General features: G+C 38.9%; 1 protein-coding gene across 2 annotated transcripts; it reads left to right on the forward strand.

The window, feature by feature from the left end:
• The first annotated feature begins 523 nt into the window (after positions 1–523).
• Positions 524–14862, forward strand: TMEM144 (transmembrane protein 144). Of its 2 annotated transcripts, none has more exons than XM_071431958.1 (12): positions 524–832; positions 3062–3258; positions 4334–4456; positions 4808–4907; positions 5488–5568; positions 7516–7597; positions 8316–8389; positions 9285–9403; positions 10668–10787; positions 11247–11344; positions 13259–13312; positions 14192–14862. In XM_071431958.1, exons 1-12 carry the CDS (start codon positions 672–674, stop codon positions 14273–14275), a joined length of 1293 nt encoding a protein of 430 aa, XP_071288059.1. In that variant the 5' UTR covers positions 524–671; the 3' UTR covers positions 14276–14862. The 2 variants fall into 2 exon arrangements, with proteins under 2 accessions (XP_071288059.1, XP_071288057.1); XM_071431956.1 differs by having other exon boundaries at positions 536–923.
• Positions 14863–15719: the final 857 nt, after the last annotated feature.

Consider the following 15719-nt stretch of genomic DNA (forward strand, 5'->3'; position numbering starts at 1 on the left):
GTCTGTGTTCCTGGGCAAATGCTGCCAAAACTCGGCTGCCTTTTCTGGAACACAAGTCCTGTGAGGAGCAGCTGAGGGAACAGGGGGTGTTTAGCCTGGAGAAGAGAAGGCTCAGGAGAGACCTTACTGCTCTCTGCAACCACCTTGAATGGATACTATAGCCTGGTGGGGGTTGGCCTCTTCTCCTAGGCAGCCAACAGGATGAGTGGGTATAGCCTCAAGCTCGGCTTGGGGAGGTTTAGGCTGGACATTAGGAAGAATTTCTTCACAGAAAACATTGCAATATAGGGATTTGCGCCTAGGGAGGTGGTGGAGTCACCATCCCTGGATGTGTTGAAGACTGGATGTGAACACTGGAATGAACGCAGGGAGGTACTGGAGGTGTTTAAGACAGGATGTGGCACTTAGTGCACTCCAGGGTCTAGCTGGCATGGTGGTCGTGGGTCACAGGTTGGACTCGATGATCTCCAGAGGCCTTTCCCAACCTGACTGATTCTGTGACTCTTCAGTTACGGTCACAGCACCACCGGCCTGTGGAGTCCACAAGCTGCACTTCCCACTCGGGAGGGACTGTCTCATCCGCGCGCTTACGGCCGGGAAGACCAAAGGCGCTTTTATCACGACATGAGTGCATTAATTTAAATTTTCTCTTAGCGATTCTTCCCCGCCAGATGGGAAGCCGCCATGGCGGAGAGACAAAGGCAGTGGAAAACCACCCCCGGCTCGCCTCCGCCCCGCTCCTGGACGGGGAAGGAGAGCCCAGTGGGCAGAAGCGGATGGAGGCGGGCGGGGCCGAGGCGCGGGGCGGTACTGGCGCGGGCGGGCGGCCGCGGTGAGCGGCGCTGCGCGAGTCCCGGCGGGCGTGGGCGCGGAGGGGCAGTGGAGCCGAGGCCGCACGGAGGGACGGGACCGGGGATCTGTCGGTATGGGCCCGTCCCGGCCGCCTTCCGCCCCGGAGCGGAGCGCCCTAAAACCCGCCGCGGCGCTGGGCACAGGGCGCTGGGGGAAGGAAGGAAGAAAGGCGTCCGCTTGGAGCGGGGTCTCGGGTATCCTCTTGGGGTGCGGGGCCGAGGGCTGGGCCGGGCCCCGCCTGCAGCCCGGGCCTGCCTCGCCGCAAACCCGGCGCGGTGGCGTCAGTGAAGCCCCAGCGGCCCGGGTGGAGCTCTCAGCTGATCGTTTTCCTTGTTCCGTGATAGCGCTTAGAGAAAACAGTGCCCGAAGAACGTCTTTTAAAAGAGTTCACCCCAGGGAAGCGAAGATACATTGCTGGAGTAAGGGTTATGGTGTCGCTTTGGCACGTTGATCTGAGCCACCTTGGAACCCATAGGAGTGCCCTAAGTTGAGGGTGAAGGTATCCACCCTTAATGGTAAATGGATAGTAGGAGAAATATGCAAATGAACAGTCAGTACGACACGCAGCATTTAGAAAACCCCACTTAATTAGCAAAGAGGTTCTTTAGAATCTTAGCAACAATTTGGTTCACCATTGAGATGAAGGCTCTCAAAGACAGGGCCTCTTGATTTTGTCCCTCTGCAGAGATCACAGTGATGCATTGCTGTTCCAGTGAGTGAGCATCGTGGTTTGTTGTGAGTGCCATATTTCTGAGGGAATTGTGGAAATGCAGAGCACAGCACTCCAGTGGGGTGAACCAGTGAACTTAGGAAAAGAGCAGTGTGTGCCAACAATATTTCAACATCTAACAGCAAAATTGTATTTTTTCTGCTGCTGGGAATCCTGAAGTGCCTTTCAGGAAGGACAACTTATTGAAAAAAAAGCCTTCAATAACAGTATCAATTGCAGCTACCTTTGCTTGAGTTTCAGATACAATCATTATGCTTTAAGAGCATAGCAGCTTCAGCATTTGGCATTTGTTCTGGTTTTGGCATTTGTTACCTCTTAAGTCTTTGGAGGGACATATGCAAGTCCATCTGGCAATAACATAGGATTGAAGAGAAGAGGCTTCTAGTGAACTCCCAGGAGCTCTCTGATGCGGAAAGCATGTAGAAAAAAAATATAGTTGGCTAAATGTTGTGTAACAATTTATTATTTACTCTTGACATTTGATCATACAATATTAGAATTATTTAGCATGGAAGGGGTCTCTGTAGGTCATTGGTTCAATTCCCTGCTTAAAGCAGTGCTGTTATCAAAGTTAGAGCAGGTTGCTTCAGGCCTTGTTTGATGAAGCTTTCTCGTGAAGGATTTGAAATGGAGTTGAAAGTTGGGTGTGAAATTTAGCCAGATTTGGAACAAAGTGTCCCAAGTTTTGCAAAGTTAGGTACACAAAGTTGACATTCTTATGGTTGTCCTCAGAGACACCTTTTCTGTCAAAGTGATACTCCATATCAAAAGTGCATGTGTGGGCTCATCTGTTGAGTGTAACCTCAAGATGACTCACTTTAAAAAAAGTCAGAGATATTCTGGGATTAAAACAATCTTTGCCTTTCTTACTAAACTTATGTGGAATGAATGAGGAAATTTTAGAGGCAGCTTCTCCCTTTGCTTCCCCACAGAAAAATGAACCTTTATTCATATTTAGTATTAGCTAGAGCAATCCCTGTGGTTCCCTTATGATTCCATACTGATCTCACTGTGGCACCTATAGAATCTCTGCACCTGTTCCTGGCTTCTTGACAATGGGTGTGCTGTAAATGCTTCTGCCAGTTGAGATTTTGTCTAACCCCATTTTTGATGCACCCCATTGTGACCTCCCCCTTTGACTATGTGAATAAGGAATATTCTGATAGCATCTCACTAAAGCATCAGTGCTTCCCATAGCCCTCACAGATTCATAACCTTTGAGTGCACCTCTACATTCTTGTCTTCAGATAAAGCATACAATATTGGGGGTTTCTTTGTTTAACTGTTCTTAAGTCATTTTATTAATGTTTTTTTGTCTGGTTTTCATGGGGTTCTACATGAACCTTTTCTGCATTAACCTCTTTGCAGTTCATAGCAGCTTTGAGAGGTTGATAAGTAGAGTCCTTTAAGTTTCAGATTTCTAAACCAGGTTGGTATTAATTAATAGTCAACGTACTTAATTCCACTCTTTGATTCCAGATTCTGCCTGGACCTGCAGCAAAACGACTCCACAAAAAGAAACACCTTCAGAACAAAGATGAATATTGGGAAAGCTTACAGTGCTGCTAACATCAGCAATGGAACAGATCTAGCTATTGGCTTTACCTCTTCCACAGTAGCTGTCCTTCTGTTTGGGACAAACTTTGTGCCTGTCAAGAAATTTGATACTGGTGATGGTAAACTTAATTATATTATTTTCTTTGGCTATTTTTGCTTAAAAGAATAATATTTTACCAGCAAATTACTAGAGGCTATCATCACAGCCTTAATCCAGAGAGTATGTTCAATTTTGTCTGCTGTTGCTAGGGTATAAAGCAGAAATACTGCTTCAGGATGTGGCACATCTTGAGAAGGGCCTTTTCATAAGTTGTACACTTTGACAGTGATGATGTACATTTCATGAGAATTCACAATGGAAGGTGCAATGTTCTTTGTTCTACCCTTGTGGGGATTATCAGATAGATAAAGTGTTATTTATACATGAGGTAAAAGTTATTGGACTTTGGAGCATTACCTTTCAATTGTGCGCCTAACATAAAAACAAAACCTGAAATTTTAGTTATTTTATTTGCTGACTTGTTCAGAGGAAATTTTCATGTTTATATGAAGCATAACCAATTATCAGATCTGTAAATTAGTAAATTTGCCATTTTGTTATTGTAATATGGTACCTGCATTGCAGGCTGGATATAGCCTGTGCTCTTTATGCCAAATATGACCCTAACAAGACAAGCTTGGGCATAAAGTTAACTGGTCTGCCTAATTGAATACTACCCTTCAAGAATATACAGAGGTAGAAGAGATCTGTTACTGACCATCCTCAGTGTCTGGGATTACCAGAAGAGCTTGAGCTTTGAAAAAGTCTCATCCTGTCCAGTCCTCTGTGTTAGCAGCTACTGGAGTGGTGGGAGAAGTTTACAGCAACTGACTATGACCTTTGTCAAAAGTCCATCAAAATTTTCATGTGTTTAAGAATTAGGGCTTGTGTGAACTTTGGCCAGCAAAGTGTCTTTTGCAATTCTGTAGGAAGAATTCGTGATAAGGAAAAGGTTAACCAAATTATAACCCACCCTAAAAATACATCCCTTGAATAAATTATAACAAGGTTCCCAGCATTCACAAAGGCAGTGGCCATCTCTTTGGGTTTTTTTTTTATCTACTAGTGTATCAAAGATAAACATAAACTGTTAAGATAGTCACACATGCAGTATTCTACAAATTCCCTGTTGTGTGCATTTGATTTTTCCTCAGGCATGTTTTTCCAGTGGATTCTCTGTGCCTCCATATGGATAGTTTCTTTGGTGGTCAATTTGATCCAGAATTGCCCCCGGTTTTGGCCCCTGGCTATGGTTGGAGGTTTTGTGTGGGCTACAGGTGAGGATAAAGAGATTCCAATTCTTGAAACTTTTCCATATATAAGATATTAGTTATTTAATAGTTATTCAGTTCTTTAAAGCCTCACTGTTAATGGAACTGTACCCCTATAGTAAATACTGTTTTACTATGCTTATTTTATAAGAGGCAAATTCACACCAAAAATAACATTTAAAACTATATGGGGGAAAAGTCTATGTTCAGTTTATTTATTTTTGAAAACATTGTTTCATACTGCCTTGTAGCTTCCTAAATTTCTTTGCCTTCCAACCAGGCAGAGAACCGAAAGTGAACATATAGAAGATCACATTCTAGTTTTTACTGATTTCAGTTTTGGTTTTTGTATTTCAGGCAATGTTACAGTTGTCCCTATTGTTAAAACTATTGGCTTAGCTCTTGGTCTCTTGATATGGGCTTCTTTTAATTTGCTAACAGGCTGGGCAAGTTCAAGGTAAGTATGTTTTAAATCTTAAGTCATTAATTAATAACATCATTAATGTTGCCAAGGCTGCATTTATAAGTGAGAACTCACCTGTAGAATCATAGCCATTCAGGTTGGAAAAGACCTTTAAGATCAACTCCGCCATTAATGTAGTGCTGCTAAGTCTACCACTATCCTATATATTAAAACTTTTTCCTTCTTAGTGGAAAGTAGTCAGGTTAACTGTTTTAGCTTTTTGTATTTCCTCTGTTTTAATAGAAAGAAAAATGCCCAGTGATGTGATTGAGTCAATAAATAATGAATTTCTTCATGTAAAACTAGTACATATTTGTATTTTTTTTCTTCTGCAATCTGGTCTGATAAAATAACTTCAGTTCTTAAATATATATCTTCTAAAAATGCATGTTAAATTAAAGGTTGTTTTTGTAAAGTAGACATTTTTTGCAAGCCAACTGAAGCACTGATTTAATACTAAAAATACTTACTTAGGCAGATTTATTTACATGAGTCAAGACTTCAAGGACTAGGTTATAATTTAGCTATTTGTATAGAGCCCATGCATCTAAGTGAAACTGGTTAAATGTTCCAGGTTTGGTTGGTTTGGAATTGACCCGGAAGAGGTATCAAGACCAATCTTAAACTATATTGGAGCTGGACTTTCACTTATAAGGTAGAAGTTGATTCTTATAATTAATATCTGTTATGTAGAATACATATTTAATAACCAACCACCAGGATGCTTTAACAAGGGAACAAATATATTGAATAATCTTTGGCAAATTCATATACTTCCAAATTTGTGAGCTATCCATACCTAGTTGGTCAGTGTTCATGTAGAAACAGACATGTTATCCAGCACAGGGGTGAAATGGTTATCCATTAACACAGAAATATTTTTTTTTTTTGCTGGTAGGCATGTTCAAGACAAAGCAGAGTTGCATGGATTGCCTCTCTTCCTAGCTTATTCTAATGGTTGACTTCCCCAGATCCTGTCAGAGGACAGACTGACTAAAAGAATCTTGTTGAGAAAACCTTAGATTTCTGATCTCACTTCACTCAGTCAGGGGTACAAATCTTAATCTCATAACAATAGAATATGCCACAGAACCCCTTCCCAGGTAGTTTAAGGTCCATGGAAGGCCAGAGGCTTTGCATGTTTTCCTGTCTGTAATAGCTCTGTGTCATGTAAGTCTTAAGCCACACTTCCAAATCCCACAGATTGTCTTCCTTCAGGATCTTTGGAAGGACTTTATTCTCTCTTTTGCTTGTTTGCTCTTTGTGTGAATGCGTATTGTTTTGGTCCAAACACAGAGGAAAGAGGATCTTTGTTATGCAGCAGTGTTCTTGCTTTCCAGCTGGGTGGCTGGGAAGATGGCCCTAAATCCAAAGGCTTACTGTAAGCATGCTGGCAGAAGATTAACAGAATGCCTTTCAAAAAAGGAGGGTGTTAAGAACATGAAAATAAGCCATTTCTGACTGGTAGGACAGAGCTTCTGCCTTAGATTCATGATTTTGGCTTCCACTTTCCTTCTTTTCTAAGAGTCTGCAGCTTTGTATCCATTCCTCTTACATGTGGCACGTGATTTTGGGAGGTACTGAGAAAATAGCAGCAGTACTGCTATTCCTGCCTGATGGATTCATGCAGATCACCACCTGCTTCCTGTTTCTGAGATATCATGGAGGAGTGACCAGCAGGGAGAGGGATTGTGAGCAGACATGTTTCCCTGGCAAAATGCACAAAGCCTGTGCACGTTGCTCTGTGGAGCCCAGAAACAAGCTTTTCATTTTAGCTTCCTGTGTGAAATCTTTGTTTCCTCTGGAGGAAACTGACATCCTTGTATAACTATGCTTATTCCATCAGTAAGAAATGAATCCTTCTTCAAATGGAAATATTCCGTTTACAGCTAGGAGAAGAAATTCCTAGGGCATTAAAATGTTTTTTCATAAAAGTAAAGAACAGATCCTTGCAGTTCTGATTGCAGGTATTTACCTGGTCTCCTGGAGACAAGGTTAAGAGTAGTAATATTACCATTTTTCTCCATTTTATTCACTTAATGCACTGAGCAATATCCCTTTTCCTTCTGTATGCTCACAAGGCCCTGTAGCAGCAGTATCCCATTCCTCACATATGATGGAAGACTAAACATTAGTATTTTTTCATGAATACAGAGGCAATTCTACGCAGGTTTAAGCTGTTCCATATAGAATTTTCAAGCATATATTCCGTTTGTGTGGGGTATGGTACAAAAGAGCACTGTTAGCTAAAGCATCTGTTGTTAATATGGTTGTAACTACATACTGTTAAAAGATGATGTTTCAATAATACATAAGAAGAAAGATCTATAAAGTGAACAAAAACTGCTTTATTTACTTTCACTTAGATTATCTTTTAGCTAAGTAAAATTAATAACTTTAAATTATTACATTTACGTATTTTATGTATATATAGTCATAGTAAGTTATGACTTTAAAGGAATTGCATTTTTAAATATACTGCAGTGACTCTAGGGTAATAATGAAAACAAAGGAATATGCCTCAAAATAGAACTTTTGTCTCTGGACACTAAATGTTCTTATAACTGACATGGTATTTATTGGTGTATTTTTCTCTTCTGAGTGCTGTCATATTTCTTTTTATAAAAACTGAAGTCCAGAGCTCTTCAACTTCATTAGAAAGCACACCTTTACTGAGAGAAAGTGTAAGTACTCTACAGTTGTTATTTTACAGCAGTGAAAATACATATCCATTTTAAAACAAAAAATGTGTTGGTTACTCAAGTTTGCTAGGATTTATGATAGACTACATAAAACAACACAAATATGTACTGATTGTATCTTAATCTGGGGATCTTGGACATCGTTTTTGATATTAGCAAAAGATATTTCCAATTGTTCTTTCTTGTTTGTCAGCTTTAGATGGCTTAGAAAGTCCTTCTTCATTATGATGGAGATTATATAGAAGAGTGTATTACTTTCTTATATGAAAAGAGGATGCAATTTCATTCAGACATTAGCTGTAAAGCTGTGAGGGTGCTTAGGTGAAAGGCCAGGTTTTTGCCCTGTTGCAGAGCCAGGAGGCTGCCAAGAGTTGCTGACTGTCATCAGCTGTGGCACAGGCTGGAGGCCAGTGAGGGGTACCAGACTGGCTGTCTGCTCCCTAGGGAGCCCAGAGTATGCAAGGAGAGCTGGAGAACTACAGGCTCCTTTTCTATTAATGTAGATTAATAGAAATTAATGTACCTTCCTGCTGGAGGTCAGTGCTCAGTGGCTGCCTGAACAGAGAGCCCTGAGAGTTTTCTAGCTGTGCTCAGTGCTCACTAGATGTTCAGGTCCACCAGACTGAATCACAGAAGACTCTTAAAAAATTGCATGTTTTAAGAAATCAAAATAAACTAAATTTGCATTGGTTTTTTGCAGTCTATAAATGTTTCTGAAGACACCACTGAGGACTCATGGGTGAACAAGCTTTCTCCAGCAAAAAGGAGACTCATGTAAGTTGCTCACAGTTCTTTTGCTGATGCATAGAAAGTAGCCAGAGAGTAGTAAAACACAGTGTAAGAGCAGAATTTGTGATTTCCTAGCAAAGTCACACAATAAATGACAGGTTTTTACATACAAGTGTAGTGTGCAAATCTGTATATGAATAGTTGCACAACTATTTAGATTATTCCATTGGCACTGTTGAGTGTGTCTAACCTTACCAATCAGGTATTAGGTACTACTGTGAAAAATATAATTTGGCAAAGGAAATAACAATATCAACTCAGTAATTACAGAGCTGGGTTTTAGGACCTAGTTGATTAGCACTCTAGCATAGAAGAAGCCTGTGCTAATGACATGCTTCCAGGTGTGGTTTCCAAGTGAACACAGCTGGAGAAGGCATGGCAGTATGGTAAGGACACAGTAAAAGTGCTTCAAAGTGGAAGCAAGCCAACAAGAAGCCTTGTGTGGGGAGTGGAGACTGCCAAGAGTACAGCAATATGGAGATGGAGAAGCAAACTGAAGAGTCAATGAACCTGGAAAATTATAAAGAGTATATAGATGGCAACAACAAAGGTGAGGGTGGGAGCATTTTCAACTGAATATTTGTTTGTTGTCCCCTAGCTCTGCTTTTAGGAAATCCTAGTTATTTAATTTCCTGTGTCGTTAATCTAGATTGCTGGCTTTTGCAGCAGGCATTGTTTGTGTTGTTTGGCTACAAAGTAGGAGGGAACTACATGAACCACTTCTCTACCAGAAAAGAAAAATGTGCTAAGATGTTTTATTTTTATGGCTAGCAATTTTTATATGATGCACAGTTTTTATGTGCACTACTGGACTTACACATGTTGTCTACTTCCTTAACTCATGCAAGGCTATTTTTCTCCTATTTTTGTTCTTTTAAAGAGGCTGTAGCCTGGCTGTAGTGGCTGGAATACTCTATGGTTCCAGTTTTGTACCAGTACTTTACATCAAGGATCATGGAAGAAGAAATGAAACTGTATACACAGGAGCAAGTCAGTTTGGTAAAGGCTTATAGATCACTTCTACTTCATTTCATGATTGTGTTCTCCTTTTTTGAAGGCATAGGATGAAGTTTTTGATATGCCTGAAAATATACCATGACAATTTATCCATTCTGCACTACTTTAGATGTTGTCATAATCATAGCCCTAGCACTCCCTTTTACTCAGAGGTTAATTACACCATAAAAAACACTGGGAAGCAGCCCAAAGACTACCATACTTAACTCACAGGTATGTTTCTGAAGGCATTAAATACTAGCATTCTCAAAATACAGAGTTTGTATGAGTGGAGAATGAGGACAGGAGCTTGCCAGTTGCCAACAGCAATAAAGGAAGAGAAGATTGATCATAACAGATGAGGAGAGCAGACATGTAACAACATAAGTAATTAAAACCATGTTGGTTTTTAAAATTGAAACCGTTTAATATAAGCCTAATTGCCATTTTCAAACAACATTCCCCCAGAAACATTTTCCTTAAGGTTATACTCTTATCAGGTAATGCCTGAAGCACCTTAAGAGCAAAGTACTGCTGAGAACACATAATGTCACCATTGTCATATGCAATTTCTCTTGAATACTACAATGTATATATTCCCCAGCCAGGCAAAACAGATGTTGTCATTACCATAACTGCCTTTCCTGTTGAGAATTTATAGCTCCAAGGAGACAAGGACCACCTTGCTACATGCTTCTGCTTCACCAAGTTTGAAATACACTCTTAGCATGTACAAAATCCATAAAGGATTTGTTATTGTTCATAATTATAGTGATCAAAATTATGATACATCCTTCAAGATTAAAAAAGGACAAAACTGAGCTATATATAGCTTACATAGTCTGTACAGTCTTGCCTTTAAATGTATAGAACAAAACAAGGATACAGGAACATAATTACAACTTCTCTTGACCATCTACAATTATGTAGAATACCCTACCCAGTTTTGTAGCCTCACCTGTGGATTTTCTCAAGGTTGTATTAAGTTTATTCAGGAATATGTAATAGAGTTCTGAAAATAACAGCTCATAGAAATGTTTAGAAGCCTGTAATAAGTCAACTCAGCATTTAGTTCATGTTTAATAGGTGTCACTGATTGTATGCATCCACAGACTGGCAGCTGTGTTCAGCACAATGAGATTTGAATTTGAATTCTTAGGAGTAGCACCTTTGTGCATTTTTGTCTATATAAATGTTATCAGTGAATATAATTTTGTTAAAATTAATAACTGGTGTTTTTACTAACATTTTGTAATTTCTCTTCCAGATTTAGATTACGTTTTTGCACACTTCAGTGGAATATTTCTTACAAGTACCGTCTACTTTTTGATCTATTGTGCAGTCAGGAAGAATAAACCTTACGTTTATCCCCAAGCCATATTGCCAGGTATGACTGTTTTTAAATCAGCATTTCACTTCAGCTACTTTTTTGGACCATTTTGCAGTGATTGGTTCAAGTTATGTTCACCTTTCAAGTATCTTCATTTGACTTCTTGTCTCTTTTGAAAGAGCACTATTAGGTTACTTAATTAAGGGTAGGAGACAGCAGTAACTTTTGTTCTAATCTGAAAAGAGAACAAAGTGACATTGCAGATTTTCAAAAACTGATTGCCAGAATGGAGAGCACATTGCCCAGAAAATAATAAATTGATTTGCTACTTCAGTTTGAGTAGCTGATTTTTATTCTTTGAGCTTTGGTTTAGTTTGGCAGAGCCAGCTTGTTAAAGTAGTTAATGTACTAAACTACTTCTATACAATTGCTGTATTATGCTACAAGTATGAAACTTCCACAAACTGCAGCCCATACCTTGCTATGCATGTTTTTGATTGGGATTTATTTTTCTAGGGTTTGTTTCTGGTGTGCTTTGGGCAATAGCCAATTGCTGCTGGTTCCTGGCCAATCACTATCTCAGTGCTGTCGTCAGCTTTCCAATAATTACTGCAGTAAGTATATAAAAAATAAAATCTCTAACTAGAATTAAAAGTGAATGGGTTTTTTTACCCTTCTGTCTTTGGATTTCAGTTGAAATTATGATGGGTCTAGAGCATTGTTAGTCAAAATTATGCAGTGCCTACTCTGCTTGTCTGCACTAATCTTTGGATTTTTAGGAACATGAATGACTGTGACAAGCACCACCTTGGTCAATGTCAAGCATAAGAAAAACTAGATGAATTGAGAGTGTGAGTCTTCAGGTTATGTAAAAGCCAAAGCTTTGTAAACAGAATTATATCAATATTAACTAATTGAAGTGATTTTAAGAAGAATTTTTTATGCTTTCATCCCAGGAAGTACATTTTGGTCTGGATGTTTTTGAATTTGTGAATTTTATCCCCTAGTAGTCGTTTTGCTTGCTTAAGTAATTTTTTCTTTTTACAGTTCGTGAACAAACAGAACAGATTATGTACTATTGAAAATAATGTTCTTATGCAAATGTGTGGAAAATAGTTTGGCCTGTTCTGTCTCTGTTTTATTCCTGTTCATGATGTACCTTTAAAGCATAAATTCCAATTACTAGGTAAAAGTGAACTTTGCATTTACTCTCTTGACACTGCACTAGTTGGTAATACAAAGGTGGCAAATGGGAGTTAATAAATATTAAGGCCAAAGTTTTGCCTAACAGCTGTATTTTGGGAGCAAACTAATGAAACAGCTTTAATAGGGATTAAGCTTTGCCTTAAGATGCAGTAAGTCAAAATACACTCTGCAGTGTGCAAAGAAAAAAAAACCTTGGGATCATTCTAATTAGAAATTGAAGGATTAATGGGAAGCAGTTTTAGTAATTTAGTTATCAGTATGCCTGAAGGACAAGGATGTAAAATCACAAAATGAAAAATAAAAGGAAGCACTGATGAGAAACTGCCTATCTGGACCACAGGTTCAGAACTGCTGCTTTACTTCACTCTGGAGAAAATTTTTAGAGAGGTATTCATCACATCCCTTTAACACTTTGTTCCATTTTTTTCAAAGTGCATTCCTCTCACAGCGCTTATTATCTATAAAGTGAAATAACCCCTCAAATAATAGTTGGCAAAGTCACTAGGAAACAGCACCCACACATATATTCAGCATGAGACACTGCTTGCTGCTTCTGTGTCCCATCAGCTGCATTGAGGATGAAGAGAGGAAGGTCACTGGCCAAACATCTGTCAAGTTTCTCAGAACAGCTCTAATGCAAGGCATTAACAGAGCCAGTTTTTGCTTCATGCTCAGATATTTTCTCATGAGAGATGAAAATTCCGATCCTTTGTCCCTCAGGGGAAAAACTCTATTACCAAGAGTGCCTGGAAGTTGCTGTTGTGTATCAGTGTTTGCTGTTAGCCAGGAAACCTGGCTACGACAACATCACAGAAAATCAGGAGTTTCCCTGACCTGTCTCCCTGGCTGCCTTTGTGCTTTGTCCAGATGCCAGCTATACAGGAAATACATCTATGTTTGTTGCTTGATAACCTACTGAGTGATAAAATCAAACTTTGTCCAGTAGTTAGTCATGCTAATAAAGGAAATGTTAGGAAACATTGTGGACTCTTAATTTGGACTAAAGTGAGGCATGTTATTTGGAGTCCACTGAAAGAACATGTAACAGCTGGAGCAGACTCTGCAGTGTAATGTAGAAAGAAGTTGTGCCTACTGAAGAAAAACAATTTCTTGACTCTTTAGCCCTTCCTGAAGATTTTATTGTATCTTACTTAGTAAATATTTCAGTGATGTTTATGCTTTTGACATGAGTGCTTTATTTATACAGAATGGAAAGACTTAAATGTGTTATGCAGACAAAATTCAACCACCCTGAGAATAGTAATGAGACAGAGTAAAGTTTAATGAAGTGCTGCAATGTACATATTAATCTTATTCTTTAGGGTCCTGGCCTTGTTGCTGCAATGTGGGGAGTCCTTGTATTTAAGGAAATCAAGGTAATGTAATTAGGTCTCTCACCTAATAACTCTTGCTTGCCTCTATCTGTAGAGACAGCATGACTTGGTATACAGCTGTATCTCAGATTCCTCCTCCTTACAAGTATTGCATTATTAAACTGAAGGTGATATCATGCCATATTAAGTTTTCCAAGAAACCTGAAGAACTGTGAACAATTTTTAATAGGAATGAGGATTTTAGTTCCATGGCTGTATGAGGGGCAGTGGATGTAAATGAAGACTGTAGCCAGGAGGCAGGATGCTAGGCACTGCCTGAAGGCAGTTTGCATTTGAGCCAGTTCTTTCAGTGGAGCCAGGGGAGTGAGCAGTTGTCCCAATAATGCATCAGCAAGTAGATACATTTTTAGGGTCAGGTTTACAAAGGATGTAAAAATGCAACAGCTATTGTAATTACAATTATTATTACATTGTTATTATTATTATTAGAAATGTTATTGTTGTAATGACCTTTGTAATTAGTGTAATGTAAAGATTCTAAATTGATACAGTAGTGGTTGTCTACAGCAAGCTAATTTACTGGATTTTAACATATAGAGCAGAACTTAGTTTTCTAGTGGAATCTGAAGCACTGGATGATAGCAGTGTAACACCAGATTCTTTTTGCCAATCTATCCAGGATCTATTGGTGCCTAACTTGGATCTAGAACTAAAAGTTCTGTTTCCCACTGCAGATTAGTGTTCTACCAATGTAGATCATAATGTTCATTACCCAAATCTTTTATAACTCTCTAAGCCTTTCATTCTTTTCATATAATTTCCACCTAAATGAAACTTAGTACTTTAATACCACTTGAAAAAAAAAGTAAAACAATAATGACAAGATGATATTTTCCTTTTTCTCTTCTTTTGCCTGTGCAGGGACTGAAAAACTACATGCTACTGTCAGTATCGTTTTGCATCATTTTGGCTGGATCACTTTCCACAGCTTTTTCTAAAGTTTGAAAAGACCTTCTGGACCAGTAGATGGTGCTAGCATTTAACACAAATAGAAAGATCATGTTGGTAGATCACAATACATAATAATTTTCAAAATGTATGTCCAACATTTACAGTAACTTACTTCAGCCAAGTGGAAAATGAAAACATTTGGCATGAAAGAAAATCTGGAAATATTTGTTCCTGTTTTTCTTGGAATAGTAAGAAAATCAAAGGACTTTGATTAATCAAAGCTAAATGATTTTATTGTTAGTAATTTTTTGATTTTTTTCATTCAGGTGCTAAACTTCATGTCATCATAAATTCTGGATAAATTGTTGTGATAGTGGATAGTGATTTTAATGTTAGTTTATAATACTGTCTGTATGTGTTTGCAAGCTGATTTGTTTTATTAAAACATTTTTCTTACGGGCTTGATTGAGATACATCTTGAAATATTCCTTATGAAACTGATACACATGAAGATAATAAAGCTTTTCTTTTATTTAGAATCATTATTCTTTACATTCATTAGTTTACATGAAAATATTATCTTCCAGTCGCTTTAGATTTGTGAAGGAAATTGAGTAAAAAGGGTGCTGCAAAATAAACTACTTTTGTTTCATGTTTTCCATAACCACCACTAACAGGGACAACTGTTTATTTTCTTACTTGTGGCAGCTAACCTTCATGTATGCAGAGCATGTTATTTGAATCTCCCCTTAGCCTTTTCTTCAATACATTGGACAACCCCAGCTCCTTCAGTCTTCTCTTGCTTGTAACTTGCTTGCAATTTCTCTGTATCTTTCCTGATAATAGAATGGTTTGGCTGGAAGGGACTTCAAAATCATCTAGGTCCAACCCCTCTGCTAAGGACAGGGATGCAGTTCACTAGACCAGGTTGCTGAGAGCCCCATCCAACCAGACCTTGAACACTTCCAGAGATAAGACATGAGCAGCTTCTCTGGACAAGCCTGTTCAGGTCTTTCACCACCATCTGAGTAAAGAATTTCATGCTAACATCTAATATAAACCTAACCTCTTTCAGTGTAAAACCATTGCCTCTTGTCTTGTCACTGTCTGCCTGTATAAAAAGTCCCTCTCTCTCCTTTTATACAGCACCTTAAACTTCTGGAAGGCTGCTGTGAGGTTTCCCTGAAGCTTTCTCCATGCTGATCTCTCACTAAATGGACTGGGTCTGTATAGAATACCAAAACATGGCAGGCTAGAGTCTTGTAGTCAAAAACTAGGAAGAGCAGCAGTAAAGACTATGGGTGTTTTTTGCCATCATGGCTTGATATTGTTAACATGTTTAGATTGCAGTCATAATTTCTCCTTTCTCCCACCATTCTTTGTCTGCTCTGCACCAGATTTGATTTTAGAACTGTTACTCAACCTGCTTTCTCCCATTTTCTGTTGTTTATTCCTACCTAGGTGTCAGAACTTGGTGTCTGACAGTTTTTTCCCCTTT

Source organism: Agelaius tricolor, unplaced genomic scaffold (assembly GCF_023055355.1).
Source record: "Agelaius tricolor isolate 1412-34295 unplaced genomic scaffold, bAgeTri1.0.p SCAF_8, whole genome shotgun sequence".
In the NCBI taxonomy this organism is placed as follows: domain Eukaryota; kingdom Metazoa; phylum Chordata; class Aves; order Passeriformes; family Icteridae; genus Agelaius; species Agelaius tricolor.

Excerpts from the sequence above, each read along its gene's own strand:
- TMEM144 (XM_071431956.1), top strand. The coding sequence starts at position 685 with ATGGCGGAGAGACAAAGGCAGTGGAAAACCACCCCCGGCTCGCCTCCG. Across the intron at positions 7,598-8,315 it reads CACCTTTACTGAGAGAAAGT|TCTATAAATGTTTCTGAAGA; the intron begins GTAAGTACTCTA and ends GGTTTTTTGCAG. Across the intron at positions 9,404-10,667 it reads CACAGGAGCAAGTCAGTTTG|ATTTAGATTACGTTTTTGCA; the intron begins GTAAAGGCTTAT and ends TTTCTCTTCCAG.